Raw genomic sequence first — 18,240 nt, 5'->3', positions numbered from 1 at the left:
TTCTCACCCATAATTTTGTGCAGCCAGTACACAATAAAACAGAACACCTGCTGTGCTAACCAGGTTTCTTTCTTTTTATTATATGACAGTACTCTTTTACCTTTTATTAGTCTAGATAATGGATGAAAACAAAACTGATGTTCAAGTAACTGTTAAATGTAATTTCATTGTGTTTATACTATACTTTATAAAGGACCTATTTCTATAAAACTGAGCCACCTAGTGGCTCAAAAATATAACAGAAGAACTTACTCCTTTTCAAACTAGCCCACCCCCCACAGTACATAAACATACACATACACTTGCATATGCTCAATCTCACATTTCATTTTTAAGCATTCCTCTAGTGTTTGAGATTTTTGAGCAAACTTTTCCCCCCAATTGATTATGGAAGTTATTTAAAGGTCTTCTTTTTTTTTTTTTTTAAAGGGCGGAAACATAAAACCTGGTAATTACAGTGCATTACCATTTAAACTTGAATCCACAGCAGATGTTGCAGCCTCCAAAAGCCTCGTAGTGGAGGCCCCACCTTCCTGTGCCCCACGGAGACAAGGGGACTGCATTCCTCTGCCTCCCTTCCGCGAGCCCGTCCACCGCGGTGCCCACTGACCGGAGATCAGTGCGGAAAAAGGTTTCGGCAGCACTGTATCACCAGTCGCCACATCCCCGCAGCGTCATGGCACCATGTACAGAGTGTGAGTGGCGGTGAGAGTTGACTTTGACTCATTTGCATAAGCGCTTTTGATCTCTGGGCACACGCACTACTTGACGGGGCCCCCTCAGCCAATCAGAGAGGAGCCGACACTCTCCCTTTTGGTGAGCATAGTCTGCTGTCTCCTGTCTCTTCAGGCTGCCATTGACATGAAGCATCAGTGTCGATCGCCTCCATTACTACTTTTATGTTGCCCAAAAGCCCAAATCTGGAGCTGTGCTTTTTCCTATGTGGCCTGGTGTTATAGTGCCTGATGCTATGAATGAAATCATGGCTCACTGAACATTTTGTCACCGACCCAAAATCTGTAGGGAAGGCAGTCTCTGCACTTACAGGAGATGGCGAACTGCACCCCGAAGCAACGTATTTTACTTCAGGCATAACTGCATACCGCACTGCTGTGTATGGAATGCACACCTTCAAGAATGATGTGCGTTGTGGGTAACCCTTGTTCATACTGTCTACTTGGAAAGCACAAAGGGCGAAGTGTTCATCGCGGTCCAGTGACGGCTGCCGCATCCTACATCATATAAAAACCAGGTGCCAGAGGAGCCTCTGTGCGTGTGTTGCTTCCCTCATTTTCACATCAGATTCAGAGTTGAGACAGAATGACTTCCTCCTTTTTGTATCGCTTGTTAAATACAGCCTGATGAACCACGTGGGTCATTACATTTTGTCCATTTTGTTTAACCTCCACTGGGAGTTTGTTTCGACAAGCAATGTTGTCAAGCTGCTTCCTCTTGGCCCGGTTTCGTATGACTTTGAAGAAAGATTTTCAGCCCTTAATTGTCACTTTTATTGATTTATCTGTAACTGCTATACAGACAAAAGTGTCACTGGTGCGGAACCGCAATCAATCGTCTGCCTGATTCTATGTTGCGGCTCTGCCAAGCGCTGAGGTATTGAGTGACAGGCTTTGTGGGAGCGTTGTGTGATAAGGGTCTGCTTACATGCTGCTGTGACGACACCGGCAGCCCAGACAGACGGATAGTCCTAGTAAAGCTAAATTTAGCTTCATATTAAGCAAATTACTCAGCCTACTATTTTCGAGGGCTGAGTCATTGGCTTCTGTAATTGCTGTCGATTCAGTCGGCCCTTTCGTTTGAATGTAGACATTATGAGCACAGCGCTGAAGCAATCTTCAGAAGGATCAGCAAGCCAATTTAATGAACAGACACAATGGGACAGCTTGCTCTTTGGCTTTGCAACTCTCAGTCCGTTGCTTCGGCACTAACACAATGCTCTTTAAGGTAGAAGTGTTTAAATCCTTTGTGACTCCCTCTATCTGTACGTGAGCATGTGTGTGTCTGGTGAGTCTGTGTGTGTGTGTGTGTGTGTGCATGTGTGTCTCTGTGTGTTTGTGTGTGTTTGCTGCTGGCCTGCATATGCCATCTGGCTTCACTCCCTGCTGCAACTTGACCGTGCTCTTAGGAGAAACCCAGACTCTGGCCCCCATCCCACCAGAGCAGATCAGATGGGCTATTTATATCTCTGTGACGCAGCAGCCCTGTCCCGGAGGATTGGGTTTATTTGAATGTACCGAAGGTCATGCCCAGTTCCCCTCATCCTCACACGGGCCCCTCAGTTTCACTAGCGCTGGAACTTGGCTTCATTTACCCTTTAGCCTTCATTATCCAAGGGCCCGTAAATTAACTGGGTCTTCTGAAGGATTTCATACAGGATCACCAGCCTGTACGTGGAATACAGTTCCACATGCCATTCACATCTGTACAGCCATGGTCCATTCACTACATGAAGTGAGAAGCTAAGCATAATTTAGCTGATTTAAAATGACAATACTGGTACAACAGGCAAGGAAATGGTCATGTGGTGAAATTATTTCAGACAGTACCGGGTGACCAAGGGGCAGTTTAAATGGGAAAACTGCACGGAACTGCTGAGCTCCAACTGAATATGTTTGCGTGCAACGCCAGCGCCAGTCTGGAAGTGGGGCTGGAGGACAGGTCACAGGGTCATGTGAGGGACAAAAATTGTTTCTCGCCTTATGCAATAAATGTTCCCTCCAATCAGAAAGCTGTCAGAGAAGAATTAGCCCTCCCCCCCTTCCCCTTGGTGTCTTATTCATTTTCTCATTTGATCTGTGCCTCCCAGCTATGAAAACCTTGCCATCCTTCTACCCTTGTTAATTCTCTCTTCCCTCAGACTTTGCCTCACTCCCAAAGGAATCATCCCGTGCTGGGTTGGCGTTCCCCGACAGAGGGGCGGATCCAGGAAGATTAAGCATAAAGCTCCAGTCTATAAGTACGCGCAATCATATACCTGTTAGACGACAGCTTAGGACTGCTTTCAGTTTATTTAATACAGGCCCTTACTTACAATGGCTGGTGCCTTACTGTGACTGGCATTCTCTTATCAGTACATTACCATCTGGGCAGTGCGCTTGGCATTTTCTAGGTCATTTTCAAGCAGTAGGGCTACCAAGTTGTGAAGTATGTAATTACATCTTTTGTACACCAGATGGCTCAGTAACCACATTTTTTATTTATCGTCATCGCTTGGTAAACCTTTTAAAGGATAGCTCCAACCACTGAAAAAAAAATCTACCGAGAGAACTAATGAAGGAATCAACTGCTTTTAATAAATATTTATGACAAAAAATAGATGTCCATACAGAAAACTTACTTGAAGACTGAAATCAAGCAGTGGTTTATGGGTGCAAGGAAATACTGAAAATACTCAACAGCAGTCAGTTTAAAATGCACTAATTTTGAATGAGTGGTTAGAACACAACTAAATGCAAACACATGGCCCACCACCATGTTGCTCATTGGAGATGCTTCACTACTGATTTCACATCAAATAACGTCTTAATACACATTGGCGGCACAGGGTAGTTCACTTCAAGTTACCTTTGGAAATTCAGTTAACAGTTAACCTCTTGCTTTTTGAGATTTTCCTCAAAAAGCTCATGATCGTAACTTGCTTCTGTAGCTTACTTAGTCATCCAACACCTTCCTTCTGGTGAGCAGTTATGAAGCGTGGGAGTTGGAAGCTTGCATTTTGCGTTCACAGTAAACACTGGAGGATGTGTGAGCACACCACCTGCTCTTTTCACAAGCTCCTCTCTCAGAGCTCAATCTGCAACTGGCATGGGGGAGGGGGAGGGGAAGACAGAAGCACAGATACAGAGCGAACAGATGTTCATTCTAAGCTGCGTTAAAATCTCTCCTCTAGATACGTGGTCCTGGATGAATATGTTTATACCTATGTCTGAACACCCATAGGAGTGTTGAAAGCAGCAAGAGATGAGCATTAACTGTTAAATTGGGGCAGTGGACTGTCATTACTTGTACTTGGGGAGAGAGGGGGTCGTGACTCAGGCCTGCATTGCACTCATTCTCACTTCCTGGTACTTTGGTGTGGTTAATGAATGCATCTCTCAAAGACATGCAGACAAGCATACACTACAGACTCGCCCACTACATACGTGTATTTTCCCATTTGGTTACTTTACTTACTTGAGCTTTACTCAGCAGTCAACAGTTCTTTCATTCAATAAAACACCCCACAGTGTCCCACACTATTCCATTATTGTTTTATTAGTAATAGTTATTTTGAGTAATTAACTATGAGAATAGATATTTAAGCCTGGTAGGTGACAGAGATTAGAGCTACTGGTCTTCTTTTTGCAAGGGTTTTTCTTTTTTGTTGTTGGTTATACATCGTTTCCGAGGTAACAAACCTCATCTGGGGCATTCGAATGGAGATTGGGGAAATAAGAACACCTACGTCTGGCCCCATCTCCAGGAGGAATAAATATAGTGCTTCACATCAAACTAATGTGTCTCCATTAGCGGGGTATTCAGCCCATGAGCCCTGGGAATAATTAAGCTGTGGCTATTTCAATTAAAAAGAGAACTTTAATTAGATCGCCGGTAGCGTGTCGGAGGGCCTGGTTACCGCACTACACTCCATGGTAACGGGCCAAGAAACTGCTTGTCTTCCTTTTTCTGCAGGCACAGCAGCCAATTAAAGCCATATTTGGGCACACTTAATCGTAGAACAGTGGGCCCAAGCACACACATGTGTTTTGGAGGTGTCAGAAACAGGACGGGATAAATGTTACATTGGGCTAATAATTGTGATGAGTTTTTGAATATGGACGAGAAAACGAGAGAGCAGATAGGGCTACAGTCATCTCCCAAGTTTGTATGCTTTTCAGAATTAAAATTCAAATTCAACCCCTGGCTAAAACTAACTGATCCATAATGTAACAGCTTGAGGACCTTGAAGTGGTAATATCAAATGCCTGGATATAGCAGGGGAGTGTTGGAGAGGAGCTGCCAGACCCTTTTATCTTATTGGGAGGACTGCTGAAGTGACTCAAAACAATCAAGCCATTTTCAGTTCAGTTAAACAAAAAAAGAAAAATGGGGGTGGGGGTTGTACCCGTATTAATAGCCATCTGTTCACATGGGAAAGCCATGCATGAAGGCTATAGTACTTACCACAGCAGAGAGATGCAAAAAAAAAACGCATTGAAATGGATGAAATTCACCCGATACCCAAAAACATGGGTTCCCTACATTGGTCCTAAGGAGCCACAGGGTCTGCTGGTTGTTGTCTGCGCCTGAGAATCAGCAACAAATTCAGACCCAAGAACCTAGGTCAGGTAAGTTAACTGTGTAAGTGGGCGCTGTAATTAAGTGCAGATTAACAATGAACTGGCTCTGAGGGACCGGGGTTTGCCATCCTGTAAAGATATCCCTAGGAAGAGGACTGACACCCAAAGCATGAAAAAAAGGAATTAACGCGCAGAATGCTAATGAAGGGTCACAAAACACAGGGCTTGATAATGCACTTGCATGTATGGAATTCTTGGCTACAAGTTCGCAATACACCGTGCGCACACGCGCAGTGTTCCGTTTCGTCACTGTCTCGTACGCAGGCTGCCTCATGCGCCTTTTAAGGAAGAGTCGCAAGTCTGAAAATAGAAGATACTCATCAGTTAGGCTCTGAAATTAAAAAGGCCTATCCACTAAAGCCAGTGATGAATCTTCCCACGTATGAATCTTGAAAGTTAATGCTTGGCAGACAATGGTGTGCTTGGAGCCTGAATTTGTTTGGGGTTAGCGCTGGGGGAACCCACAGTCAGTTCTTGTTACATGTATTAGAAAGGCCAATTGACGTCCATTAGAACTGAATAAATAAGCTTTTTTTCAAATATCAGCAGGAAGAAGCTGAGTGTGCGGTGTGTGTCCCTGCTGAATAGGGCATTGTAAGAGGGCCTTGTGTGGTGATTTGATGGCAATTTTTTATTGTTTATCATATATTTTTTCATTCATTTTCAAGCGCCAGCTTGTGAAGGTGATTTTTCAGCTCTTTTCAAGAAGTCAAAGATGAGACTCGTTGAATGCTGCATGTTCCACAGAGATAACGGTTTGTTAAGTCCTGTGGTTTAGTTCTTGATGCAACCAACTGTTGTGTCTTGTGTTGGGCACAATAAAATTGGCCTTTTTTTGTGTGTGAAAGGGGGTCTTGATGAATTCATTTTCACAGCCATCCTGTCATATTTCTGGCTAGTTGTCTCTTGGTTTGGGGCAGTTTGAGTCATACTGATAGGGTTATTGTGGTCTGCATGTGTGTACTAAGTGCTCTACAGGTTCTGCTTTGTGGTTAGGATTTCACAGGCCTTCATTTCCGGGCACAGACGGCATGAATCTATGAAAACCCTTCTGATTTCACTGCAATAGAAAATGCAACTGAAGGATGAGGCTGCCGCGAAGCATGTAACCTCAATTTTATGTTTTCATCAGGAAGTGCACAGGTGCACCAGCACATAATAAGCGCTTTCTGCAGAAAGCCTGGTTGGAACTATGCAGAAAATACTTTCAGCTGTGCATACATGCTGCCGGGCCACCTAGCAACTAATACCACAAACCCACCATCTCACCACTCCACTTGCTGCGAAGCTGTTATGTCAACCCTAGCTCCTGCGCTTTCATTCAGCTCTGTACTGCAAAGCACTGCCTGTGTCTACATGCTGTACTGGTTTGCTCTTTATTCCTTGAGCAGGGGTTACTTTACTTCATTTGGGACTACTTGGCTTGCTGGCATCTCACGCTATCTGTCAGCACATACTGGACCAAAGCACTACATAATATTGCAACATGCCTTTTTGGGTGCTGACCAGTTTGCGTTATTTGAGATGAACATCAAAATATTTTTTTAAGCATATCTGTGTGTGATGATTGCTTGTGTGATAATGCCAGAGGGGAGTTCAGCAACTTCAAAAGCAGAATAAAGGAAATGGTGATTCTACACAACTTCATGCAATAGTATCTTCTGTGAGTGGGCAAAAAACATCAAGTCATGCTAGTGCAGTAAATTTTTCCTTAGACACAATACATTGAATTTCGAATAATATTTAGATGGCATGTAATTTGTTTGGGGAATTTATCACTTTGTCTGTTTTCCCGTACCCCCAGTCACCATCCCTTTTCCAGATGGGGGTGCTGTCACACATGAAGCACCCCTTGTTCCCACAGCTGTGATTTGATGTGTTGTTTTTGAGCTTGAGCTAGGTATATTATTTCTGGACCAAAGCAATTAGAATTTGGACTATGGACTAGCAGTGTTAACTAGCTATGATTGTTGTTGTCGTTGTCTCTGTACTAACATTGTAATGTAGGGTAACATATGTTTATGTTAATGTTTTCTTTGTGGTTTGTATATTTTAGGCTTTCATATATTTGGTTGCTAAACAGCAGTGTCTACTGCTTGATTAATGTGTTTATGTAGTCTATACAGACAAACGTGGCCATTATCTTGCTATTTATCCGTTCCTTCCGTTTATACATAGCGTTATCTGACAGTAATGTTAGGCTGCTGGAAAAGGTTACTTTAGAATTACTATAATGTTGGCTAAGTTTTGTACAATCTGCCAGTTATATACTAAAAGTATATTTTAATTTAAGGCACGATGTCAACCCAGAACCTTGATAAATTGGATCCAGCTTCCTGCTTGAAGTGGGGCTGGATTTACGAGCCGAGTCGTGCTGGAAAGCAGTGTGAGACAGTGTGTAGTGCTGATCCCAGTACAGCTCAGCTTGGCAGTATGAAGCAGCCACCTGTGTCTGTACACAAAGCACTGCCTGTGACTATATATACACATCTGACCCATTTTAATGTAGGGTCAGTTCAGCCGAGCTCACTCAGGGTCACGCAGCATTTTAACATAAGTAGCTATTTGGCACTGTGTGATGCCCCTTTTGCAGAATATCACTTGTTAAACTTTATTTTTTTCCAAATGAAAGAGCATCAGTAAAATTATACGTACATTTTCAGCATTTCTGCTGATTTTAAAAAATGCAGCTCATCCCTCAAATGTCATGTTGCTGGATTGTCACAGCTAACAGGAAGTTGCACCCCGGCTATTTTTATGATGTGCTGATTACAGTTGTAAAAACAGTGTCATTGAACTTGGCTTGTCTGTAGCCCTTACTGCGTGGCTCTATGATAGCCTCACTGAGTCTTCCCCTGGTGTACAGTCTGCCTTCACTGCGGTCACAGCACCGTCCCTCCAGAGCTGCAGTGGCTCTGTGTATGGATGTGCAAACTTCTAAAAACTGGGGTCCCTTTCGGTTCTCTAAAAAGGTGCAAAGCGCACTGACCACTTAAGACATTTTCAGGCAGAGAGGTTTTAACTGGGGTTGCAGTTTGTAAAATTTCCGACGTGACGGCGGAGAGCTCCTCTGAACACATCACGTTGTGAAGGTTGAGCAGGCCGTCGTGTTTTCTGCGGAGTTGCTGAGATGTGATAACTTGCGGGAGGACACAGCTGCAGTGTCTCCTTCAGGGTGAGGCAGATGTAGGTCAGTCATGGCCATGCACACACATTCCCTCCATCTCTCCCGGGCGTCTGCTCTAAATGCTCCCATAAGCCTCCATTCTGGAGTTCTTTTTATTGTCTTTTCGTAGCGTTATCAATCTCAGGAACTCAAAGGGGCACAGTGGGAGAGGAGCAGGTCAAGTGTGATGCTTAGGATCATCAACAGCTGTGCCAGTGCTGCCTACTCTCTCATGTATTATTGACTGTGTAGCTGGATGCACACTGAATAATGATTTCACATCGCCACTTTTCATCATGGAAGACGTGTGAATAGTAATGCAATATTTCAGGATGTGTGTGTGTGTGCACACGTGCGTGCGTGCATGTGTGTATGCACGTGTGCCTGCCTGTTTGTGAAAAACCACACAAAGAAAGGTTGTGTGCTGCTCCTGGGGAGAGAGTGAGTGAGACTGATAGTGAAAGGAGGGGTAATAGAAAGTGGAACAATAGATAAAAGCAAAGTGAAAGATCATGTAAGTGAGCCGGTGAAAGAGAGCAGTAAGTGAGTTTATTGAATTGCGTTTAAGAAGGCAGCTGGGTCAGTTGAACACTTGAGTGCAGTTGCTGTAGAGACAGGCCAGAGTTAATCTGTGGAGATGAGGGTGTGTGATTGCGCGCGCATGCATATACTCATCTGCATCTGCCGGTGCGTGTGTGTGCCTGTGTTATTTTTGCGTGTGCACCCGCTCGCTGGTTTATAGAGGAAGTGTGCTTCGCTAGCGGCTCAGGAGCTATTTTGACAGCAGCGTTCGTGCCGTCCGCCCGCCCCTCTGGCTCTCTCCCTCTCACCGAGCCTGGAACAGTGGGCTGGCTGTGTCACCTGCTTCACCCTTCACAACCAGACCGGTCCCCTCCCTCTCCCTCAACTTCCCCTCGCTGCCACACGGAGTTACAGTGCTCTTACTGCCGCGCCACGGGAGGAGGCTTGGATGATACACTGCCTGCACCGCTCAGGTTGTATATAAAATGACTTGTGCCTTTTCTGTCAGTCTTAAAATGTATCATTTACCAGTGAGATTTTAGTCATACAGAGGAATGCAGCACTGTGTCTTTTTGGGCTCCTTGCTTTAAAGGCGTCGGGATTATAGTGCATATCTTACCTGAGGTGAGATTTTGTGCCTGGGTGGCTCAGTATGAAACTGGGAGAGACTACGCTTGTGGTCTGGTTTTCAGACAGAGCAGAGTGGGAATGGGAAAGTATCTTTAAGAACAGTAAAGCTGTTCATTTTTATATGATTGGAGGTCGTTGCATCTTGTTCAGTGTTTGCAGAGAAACTCCGGCTTGGCTTTTTCTTTTAATAATCCAACCAGCAATCTGTTTTTTCCAAGAAATCTAACTTGTTTTGATAGCTGTTCAGATAGTATGGGCATCTGTTACACTACAGGATTGTCTTGCATCTGACATGGACATGGTTATCCATAAATAAAAATCTAAGTGTTTGTTTCTATCTCTCAGGGTGAGAGTTATTTGAAATGGCATGCAGGCTGGTTTAAGTTTGCTGGCATCCACAGTTCTCAGCTTTTTCTTGTGCGTGAAATCGGGGTTCTCATTCAGTTGGGTCTCCTTGATTCACGAAGACAACATGCATGCAGGATGACAACATTTTTAAGGCAGCATGACACTGAAAATAGAAATTACCAGTTCAGAAAAATATACAAGTGCCTTGCATCACAACTTCACCAGAGGCTACACTCCTTTCACATGTTAATTAAAACGGGTGAGAACAGACTGGTCTGTTGGGAGAATGTGAAGCAAAGTCTGAACGATTTTTCTCTTTCCAATTAATATCAAGTGCAAGCAGGTTAAGGGACTGTTAGGGCCTATTAAAGATTTAATTGATTGAATGAGTGGAAGAACAGAGATCATTTTGCTTTCCACCCCCAACTCTCCTCAAGGAAAAGTCTGTCTCTCTCTCTCTCTTTCTCTGTCTGTGTGTGGGAGCTGGGAGACAGACAGAGCTCTGTTTTTCTTTCTGAGCTATTTTCAGCAATAACCAGTTAGGGTATAGAAGTGATGTTCTACTTATTCTCCCCTCGTAAATTGGCATGCTCCTTTCCTAACAGCTACAGGCTTAGTCATCAAATGCACAAAAAGATGAAAACCGACAGAGTCATATAAATTTCCCTTCAACAAGAAGTTCTTTTTCAATATCAAATAATAAAATGCATTCTCTCAAACAGATCCTCTCTATATTGTTCTTGTGTGTTGAATGCACATTTCTCAGAGCCCACTGTCAGCTGAACTGTCGATTTGCACTACTACTGTGTGTTGGTAGCCCTTGATTCTTTTCATGGCTGCTTTAATTGTCGGCTGTCAACAGGCTAGGGCTGTAGCAAGATGTCCTATGTAGGTTCCTCCTATGAGTTTACTTTTCATATTTGCCAATGGCGGAAGGTTTCCCAAAGGGTTCACTAGGTACACATTGTGCCAGTTTTATTATGCATATTTGAATATTGCTGATTGTCATGTGTTTGATTGTCAGTCATTTTTGGCTGGAGCGCAACAGGGGGCCAGCCCTACAAACGTGAATGTCTGTGACTGACTGACTGACTGACTGACTGAGTAATGAAGTTACAGTGCACATGTCTGTGACGTTGGCCGGTTCGGTCCAGCTATGTACTAGGTTTTAACCTCGTCTTGTTTTTATATGGGATCTTCTTAATTCTCACAGTAACATTTAATGTTTTTCCTAGGAATTCTTTCCCAAGCTGGGGTATAGGGGGTGTATCCTAACTACTGTATGTTACATTAACAGTACTGTGCCCCAGTCCTGTCACTCTATTGATCTGCACTGTGTGTAAATAGAGTCTTCGCCAAGGAAAACTGGGCGGCAGGCCAGGGGAATAGTAATTTAACCCAGACCTTCTGCCAACACTTCAACAAACTTGGCTGACGTGATGCACTATGGCTTTATTAGTTAGATGCCTCGTGTAGGGTAATGCTAATCTGTGGTGATTGGCTGCTGGTAACGAGCAGTCAGCGATAACCTTTTGGCGGATGATGAGTTGTACAGGTATAATACAGGTCAGAAAAACCTTGTTTCATAGTGGAACAACATTGGACTCACTGAACCATTATAAATTAAGCATCTAAGTTAGGAGGTTTTTGTATTCCTGTTCTCATGCTTTATAAGGAGTTTTGTCATACGGTATTACAACTACGGTATGTATAAAATGTTTATGAAGGGTATAGAGATATTGGAGTACACAACACATCTGCTGTCTCTCCATCTCCAAGCAGTGTGGATGGGGGATTTAAGGTCAGAAAGCTTACTTCAAAACCCCAAGATATGTTCTGTGCAACGTACAGTAATACTTAAGACCACTTAAGGACAGGGAAGTATGTGTTTCTCATACCAGGAAGACTCTGGTCCTGATTTGTGTCTGCTTTGTTTACGAAAGGGCAGGCTTAACATTTGCAGTGTGACTAAACCAATTTATCTGTTATTGCGCTGGGCACAAGAACATGGTCTTAAGTTCCATTGACTTATTTGCCCAAGAATTAGACATAAATATTTAGCTGTTGAGTAACAGTGTTTTTATGATGCTAATGGTGGAGTTTTTCCGTGCTTAAAAAAGCAGATGGCTGTTTTGAGCATTCGAGCCACACCTCTTCTCCCAATTCTGAGGCAACTGAAAAACCGTTTAAGTGATTAAATGAGAGTTTGTTAGTCATAGCCCTTTCTCGCAGGTTTTACTGGCAGGGGAATGACGTTCCCGCTGTCAAAGCAGTTTGTGGGCTCTCTTTCTGCTCGTGTGGTGGCTCGCCGTTGGTACCTTTCCCCACATTCACAAGTCATAAAGAAACTTGTGTCTGCCACTGCTGGCTGGAGCAGTTGACCTGCTTACTGCTAGCTTTCTTATTTCATGTTATGTTGCAGACGTGATTCATTCTGAGTATAGCATAGGCTTCCATTCAGTCTAACTGTACACCACAAACTGTATGGAGCAGCAGTTTAGTTTCTTTCGTCCTCCTGTAAACTGAATCTCACGCTTATAGCTACACAGTCTGATTTTCATCCTCCATATATAAGAGAGAGCTGCTGAGATATGATAGCGAAGTTATAAGAAGCTAATAACTGTTAACTTGTATTTAAAAAAAAAAAAAAACAAAGCAAGTCAGAGAGTGGAACAATATTTTTATAGGACTTGGTTGCAATGTGAGTTTCCCAGGTTTGGTTAAGTATTGTGGATATGACTAGCACTGAGGTAATTTGTGCTATATGTTCCTAGTTTTGTCCATTCTGCATTTAGTGCTCTGAGATTCACCACCAATATAATATGGATAGGAGGATACAGTCGACAGCGTGATATGAGATTTTCCCAGAATCCCCACTGATTCACTTCTGTCCCAAGTCTGCTCCAAGTCCCATCTTTGTCCCTGAGAACCTTTCAGGATGCTGAGCCATTGATAACACACCCACATGCCTCCATGGATTCAACTGGCTCTCTGATGAGTAACATTTAGAGGGGAAAAAGCTCATTAGCAGCAGATGATGTGGGCTTAACTGTGCCATAGGGAAAGAACGGCTAGACAAATGTATTATCTCCGGGAAGCTCAGATGGAGTTTCTAGGTGGTTGGCTTCCACCTCACTGCTGTACAGAACAAAACAACTCACTCCTTGCATTTCTGTCATCATATTTTATGTGGCCAAAACCTCTTTCATTAGAGAAATTGAGAAGATAATGATGTTTTAGAATTTTGATTGCTATTATCCTCAACTCAACCCTGCCTTTTACTGGCTTTTTAAAGAATTATATCTCCATGGCGACTGGAGATACTGTATAGCAGCAACAGGATTTTTCAGTAGACATGCCTGTCTGCGGGTGAATTCTGAACTTAATGACCAAACCTTTCAGAATCTTTGTGTGATTGAACTGCCAACGAATCAGGTTCAAAGCCCATTGTGTGGCAAGCAATCATTAATGGCTCCTTTGGAGTACAAGTCTTCAAAATATATATTAATGGTGACCATAGGTACACCTTACATTTTTTTCCTGCTTTAAGCCTGTCACCATGAAGGAATGGTACAAAGGTTTCAGTGTTCCTTTGTCATCAAATCAGCTTTCTGGTGTTTTCTAATATAAATACACAGTTTGCAATGAAATTGATGATTGCTGACATGGGATGTTATAAATCAATGTAAAACAACGATAATAAATAATTACCTACCCTCTGATTGGCTTTTAGTCCTATTCAACCACACATGCAGCACTATACAAAAAGTACTGAAACTACCTGCATTTCCCATTTATCTTTTAATTCTCTTATTTTTTTTCAAATCAGATGACAAAAATTAAAGAAGGAGCAAACAATACATTTGATTTTTTTTGCCTGGTTTGTTATGGATACTTGCTTATCTAATGTTTGTTAGGTCCCAGCGGATCATACTGTTCTGGGTGACAGCCCCCATGTACCCTAGAGAACAGTGGACGTGCTGTCCGAGCATCGTGTCATCCAGGAACATTGACCGTGAGCAAACTCCATCAGCACAAGCAACAACCAGAGCACGCTTCATTAATTTACCCAGCAGTCTCCTTGAGGCCAGCAGTTCTTCCTGTCACAGATTCAAAGATAGCTTCTGGTTACACATTGTTAAAACTGGGTACTTTGGATGCACTAAGCTGCCCTCTGTTTTAGAGAATATGAAACAACATATAACAAGATTTTTTGGAAAAAATATAAGCAAGAACAAGACACATGGTTTAAGAAATATTGAAATTGTAATTCAGAAGATATACTGCATACGCAAGTAATGGGAAATTGAAGCTTCATGATCCCCATGATGGGTGGAGCTACCATGTGCTTTCAATTGCTAACTTGTTTTGCAAATGAAAAGGCATGGTTATGCAAATCCAAGCAGTGTGATTAGTTCTCATCATAAAGTTACTGACAAAATGTCATAGTCAGACAACATTTCTATTAGTTGGGTGCACTCCCATATAATAATTATTAGTATGAAATGGTACTGGTAATTGTAATATTCAATATAAAAGTTATTTCACTTTAAAGGCATACTATGCAGGATTTTTTTACCCTGGCTGTGGTCCTGTGTTTACAGTCAAAGAAGTCTCCTCCTCCATCTCCAACCCTGCCCACTTACCCCAAGTACCCCACGTAATGTAGCTAGCTGGGTAACTAGAGCTAACATTAGTACCATAAAATGAGTGACAGTAAGAGGACAGATTCGATTATAGCTCAATTAATTCCATTATGTTGAACGTAATATTGGTTTTCTTGTTGTTTATTCTTACTTTTATTTTGAAAATCACAGACGCTTGTGAAAGTCCTTATTGTCGCTAGCTTCACACAGCAGGCAACGTTATTTGCAGGCCCAACATAAAACAAGCTCTCTACATTGCTTTTCATCTCCTTGGTAAACAGCTGAGGCCAACAATGAAAACCAACCCAAGGTTAACTCTAGTTTTTGAATGAGCCTTGCCAGCTTGTCTTTTTTTTTTGCTTCGCTGTATCTAGGCTTTTTTGCTAGCTATCTAGCTAGCAACAAATACTCCACTGAAATCTGATCCCAAACCACAGACTCTGTATCCACACCCACCTCCTCAGGAAAGAGTACCATGCCCAGGAACGTCCCTAACACATTTTAGAATAACAAATACAGGTAAAGGTGCACTCATTTGGCAAAGGTGTGGACAGAGATTGCCAGTGCACAGTGGCTATGACTTAGCATTATTTCTTAATATTTTCTAAGTAAAAATCCTGCATAGTATGCCTTTAAATATGAAGGAAAATCACATTATCATCTGCTATATCCTCCTACCATCTGGAGGATATACTAATTGTAGCCACCCTAACTGGGCAACAGATGATGTTGCAGGGATGAGATGGCTCATAAATTTGATTGTGAATTCCACATTTGAAAATAAAAAATAAAACTGGGATGACAAGTAACATTTAAAAAAATGTTATTTATGATTTTATTACAAGCATACATTTGCAAGAAAGATGAACCTCACTCAGTTTGAGTAAAAAAAAAAAAGAAAGAGCATTACACAACAGCAGAGGGGCTCCATGGTAAAACAAGCCGGGATGTGTGCCTATATTGAGTTGCCATCAAAAATGTAGGCTATTTAACATGCACCCAGACTTTGACATAATATGGCATTTAGAATTACATGTGGTTTGAAACATGGCTATTGTAGTCTGTTTTTGGTATTAAAGCCCTGCTAGTGGTGTTTCGGGGCATGGCAAATTGGTACAAAAAAACACACTTTAAAAAGTGCAGATGTTTTGTAGGGCACAGCAGGGGGGCAGCTCTTTGATTAAGGTCCCTGAACAACGGGGCTGTGGTACGAGAGGCTGCTGCGGGCAGCGAACAGGACGCGGTAAACAGCGAAGCAGCTAAAAATAGAACGACCTCTTCGTTGTGGGTCAGATGAGCTCTTCCATAATCTCCTTTTGCCGTGTTACTTTTTAATTTGAAATTGTGGCTGCTTTGCACCCTTATATATCAGTGGTCTCCCCAAGGTCATCATTTATGAACAATATTCAAAGAATGTTCTGTGTTTAGATCAATGACAGATAGGAATGTTTTTTTTGTAGTGCTGTAAATAGAGTTTCCTCTGATCTTTGTTTGATGAACTCAGTAGGGAGGCTACATTTTGTACAGGCATCTGCGCTGCATGTTTCACAGTATATCACTAGAGATGCTTTTGAATATGCAAAGCAGCGTACTTATTTAAACTGTACATATCACATTTCAGCATAACAGGTTTTTATGTGATTGGATGGATCAAACGTTCACTGTGCCAGCCTTGATTTATTGAGACGTAACCTCCCAGGGTTACGATAACTATTTTCAGGAACTACCGAGCGCATGCTGACCTATATTCTGAAACAAAGGGACTCCATCTGTTGAGTATATTTGGTTAGTTTTGTGTACAGTCAAATTTCTGTGTCAGGATATTAAAATATGCCAAATTTTTAGCAGGGATGGAGTGCATTGCTTATACTAGAGCCTGTCCCAGGTCAGTCTTCACATCGGGGAGACAGGCAATAATCTTAATCCATATTGAAGGGTTCTGTGCTTGCATGTGCACGTGTGTACATTGAATCTGTATGTTTGAAAGTGTGTGTGTGAATTTATCTCTTTTGTTACTTAAGGAACATTCCATGGCTCTCTTCACAGTGAAGTGAAGATTCTCAGTTTTTTTTAAAGGGTATTTTTCTATATTTTGGTTTCAACAGAAATTACAGAACTTTTTATACATAGTCTCCACATTTCAGGGCACCATAATGTTTGGGACAAATGGGTTCACAGGTGTTTCTGATTAGTAAGGTGCATGTAATTGTCTCCTTTGTGCAGGTATAAGAGAGCTTTCAGTATCTCCTATTGATTCAAGGTTTTGATTGCCTTTGGAGTCTGTTATTGGCGTTTCTCAACATGAGTACCAGAGTTGTGCCAATGAAAGTCAAGGAAGCCATTATGAGGCTAAGGAATAAGTAAAGAAACTGTCAGAGACGTCATTAAGAAGAAAGAGAGCACTAGTGAGCTCAGTAATCACAAAGGACCTGGTACGCCAAGAAAGACCTTTACAGTTATTGACTGAGGGATTTTCACCATAATGATGGAAAACCCCCAAGCACCTGTCTGAAAGATCAGAAAAACTCTTCAGGGAGCAGGCAAGGATTTGTCAGTGCCTACTGTCCACAAAAGACTTCACAAACAGAACAACAGGGGCTACACTGCAATATGCAATCCACTAGTTAGCTGCAAAATACAGGCCAGGTTACAGTTTGCTAAGAAGAACCTCAGAGAGCATGCAGAATTCTGGAAAAAGGGTTTGGGCATGTATGGATGTTGCTGCTCACTTGTCTTCATTAATGATGTACCTGCTGACAGCAGCAGCAAATTAATTCTGATGTGTGCAGAAGTATCTTATCTGCTCCAGTTTAAGAAAATACCTCCAAGCTCATTGGACGGTACTACAGCAAGACAATGATGCTAAAGCAACAAAGGAGTTTTTCAAAGCCTGGAAAATTCTTGACTGGCCATGTCATTCTCCCGATCTGAATCCAACTGAACATGTTTTTCACATGCTGAAGAGAAAACTTAAGACAGCTAGCTCCCAAAACAAGCAGGAGCTGAAGACGGCTGCAGTATAGGCCTGGCAGAACATCACCAGAGAAGATGCTCAGCACCTTGTGATATCTGTGGGTCACAGACTTCAATCAATCAGTGCATGTCTATGTTTAAAAAGTGCTGTAATTTCCAAAATATATAAAATACTCTTAAATAACAACTGTGAGAATATGTACTTTAGCCACATGTCAATTGTTTGATTATGAATCTGTAATTGTGGAATACAGAGCCAAATCAAGGAAACAATATATCTTTGTAACAAACATGGAGCTCACTGTATATGTACGGTGTAAAATGTGTGTAAATACTCTGGCACATGGACTTGGTGAAATGGTTCAAGAACTGAGCTATGGCTTACAGGAGTGTGTGCGTGCAATGTGGTACTCATGATGTGCCGGTTTCCTCTGTGATGTGGAAGGGGGCACATTAATAATTGAGGGCAGCTGATTGGAGCACTGTGATTGGTGGGCTGTCTCATGGCCTGGTAAAGGGCAGCATCGAGGATTTGCAGAGTTGCCTGGTGTCTCACAGATCAATGCGGCACTTAAACTGGTAAACACGCGGGACTTGG

General features: G+C 42.4%; 1 protein-coding gene across 12 annotated transcripts in view; it reads left to right on the top strand.

Annotated features, from left to right (window-relative positions):
• LOC135255309 (diacylglycerol kinase zeta-like) overlaps positions 1-18,240 on the top strand; it is a 127,787-nt gene that overhangs the window by 31,587 nt on the left and 77,960 nt on the right. For 2 of the 12 annotated variants that reach the window (XM_064336310.1, XM_064336307.1), the window contains exon 2: positions 2,876-2,974. The exons of 4 other annotated variants lie outside the window; for them this stretch is intronic. In XM_064336310.1, the coding sequence (XP_064192380.1) occupies positions 2,876-2,974 (99 nt within the window). Of the gene's footprint in view, positions 1-2,875; positions 2,975-9,183; positions 9,519-18,240 lie in introns of those variants that run through there. 6 more of the 12 variants (XM_064336303.1, XM_064336301.1, XM_064336302.1 and 3 more) reach the window with 6 other exon arrangements.

Source organism: Anguilla rostrata, chromosome 5, assembly GCF_018555375.3.
Source record: "Anguilla rostrata isolate EN2019 chromosome 5, ASM1855537v3, whole genome shotgun sequence".
Lineage (NCBI taxonomy): Eukaryota > Metazoa > Chordata > Actinopteri > Anguilliformes > Anguillidae > Anguilla > Anguilla rostrata.
This window is presented reverse-complemented; position numbering and strand designations above follow the sequence as displayed.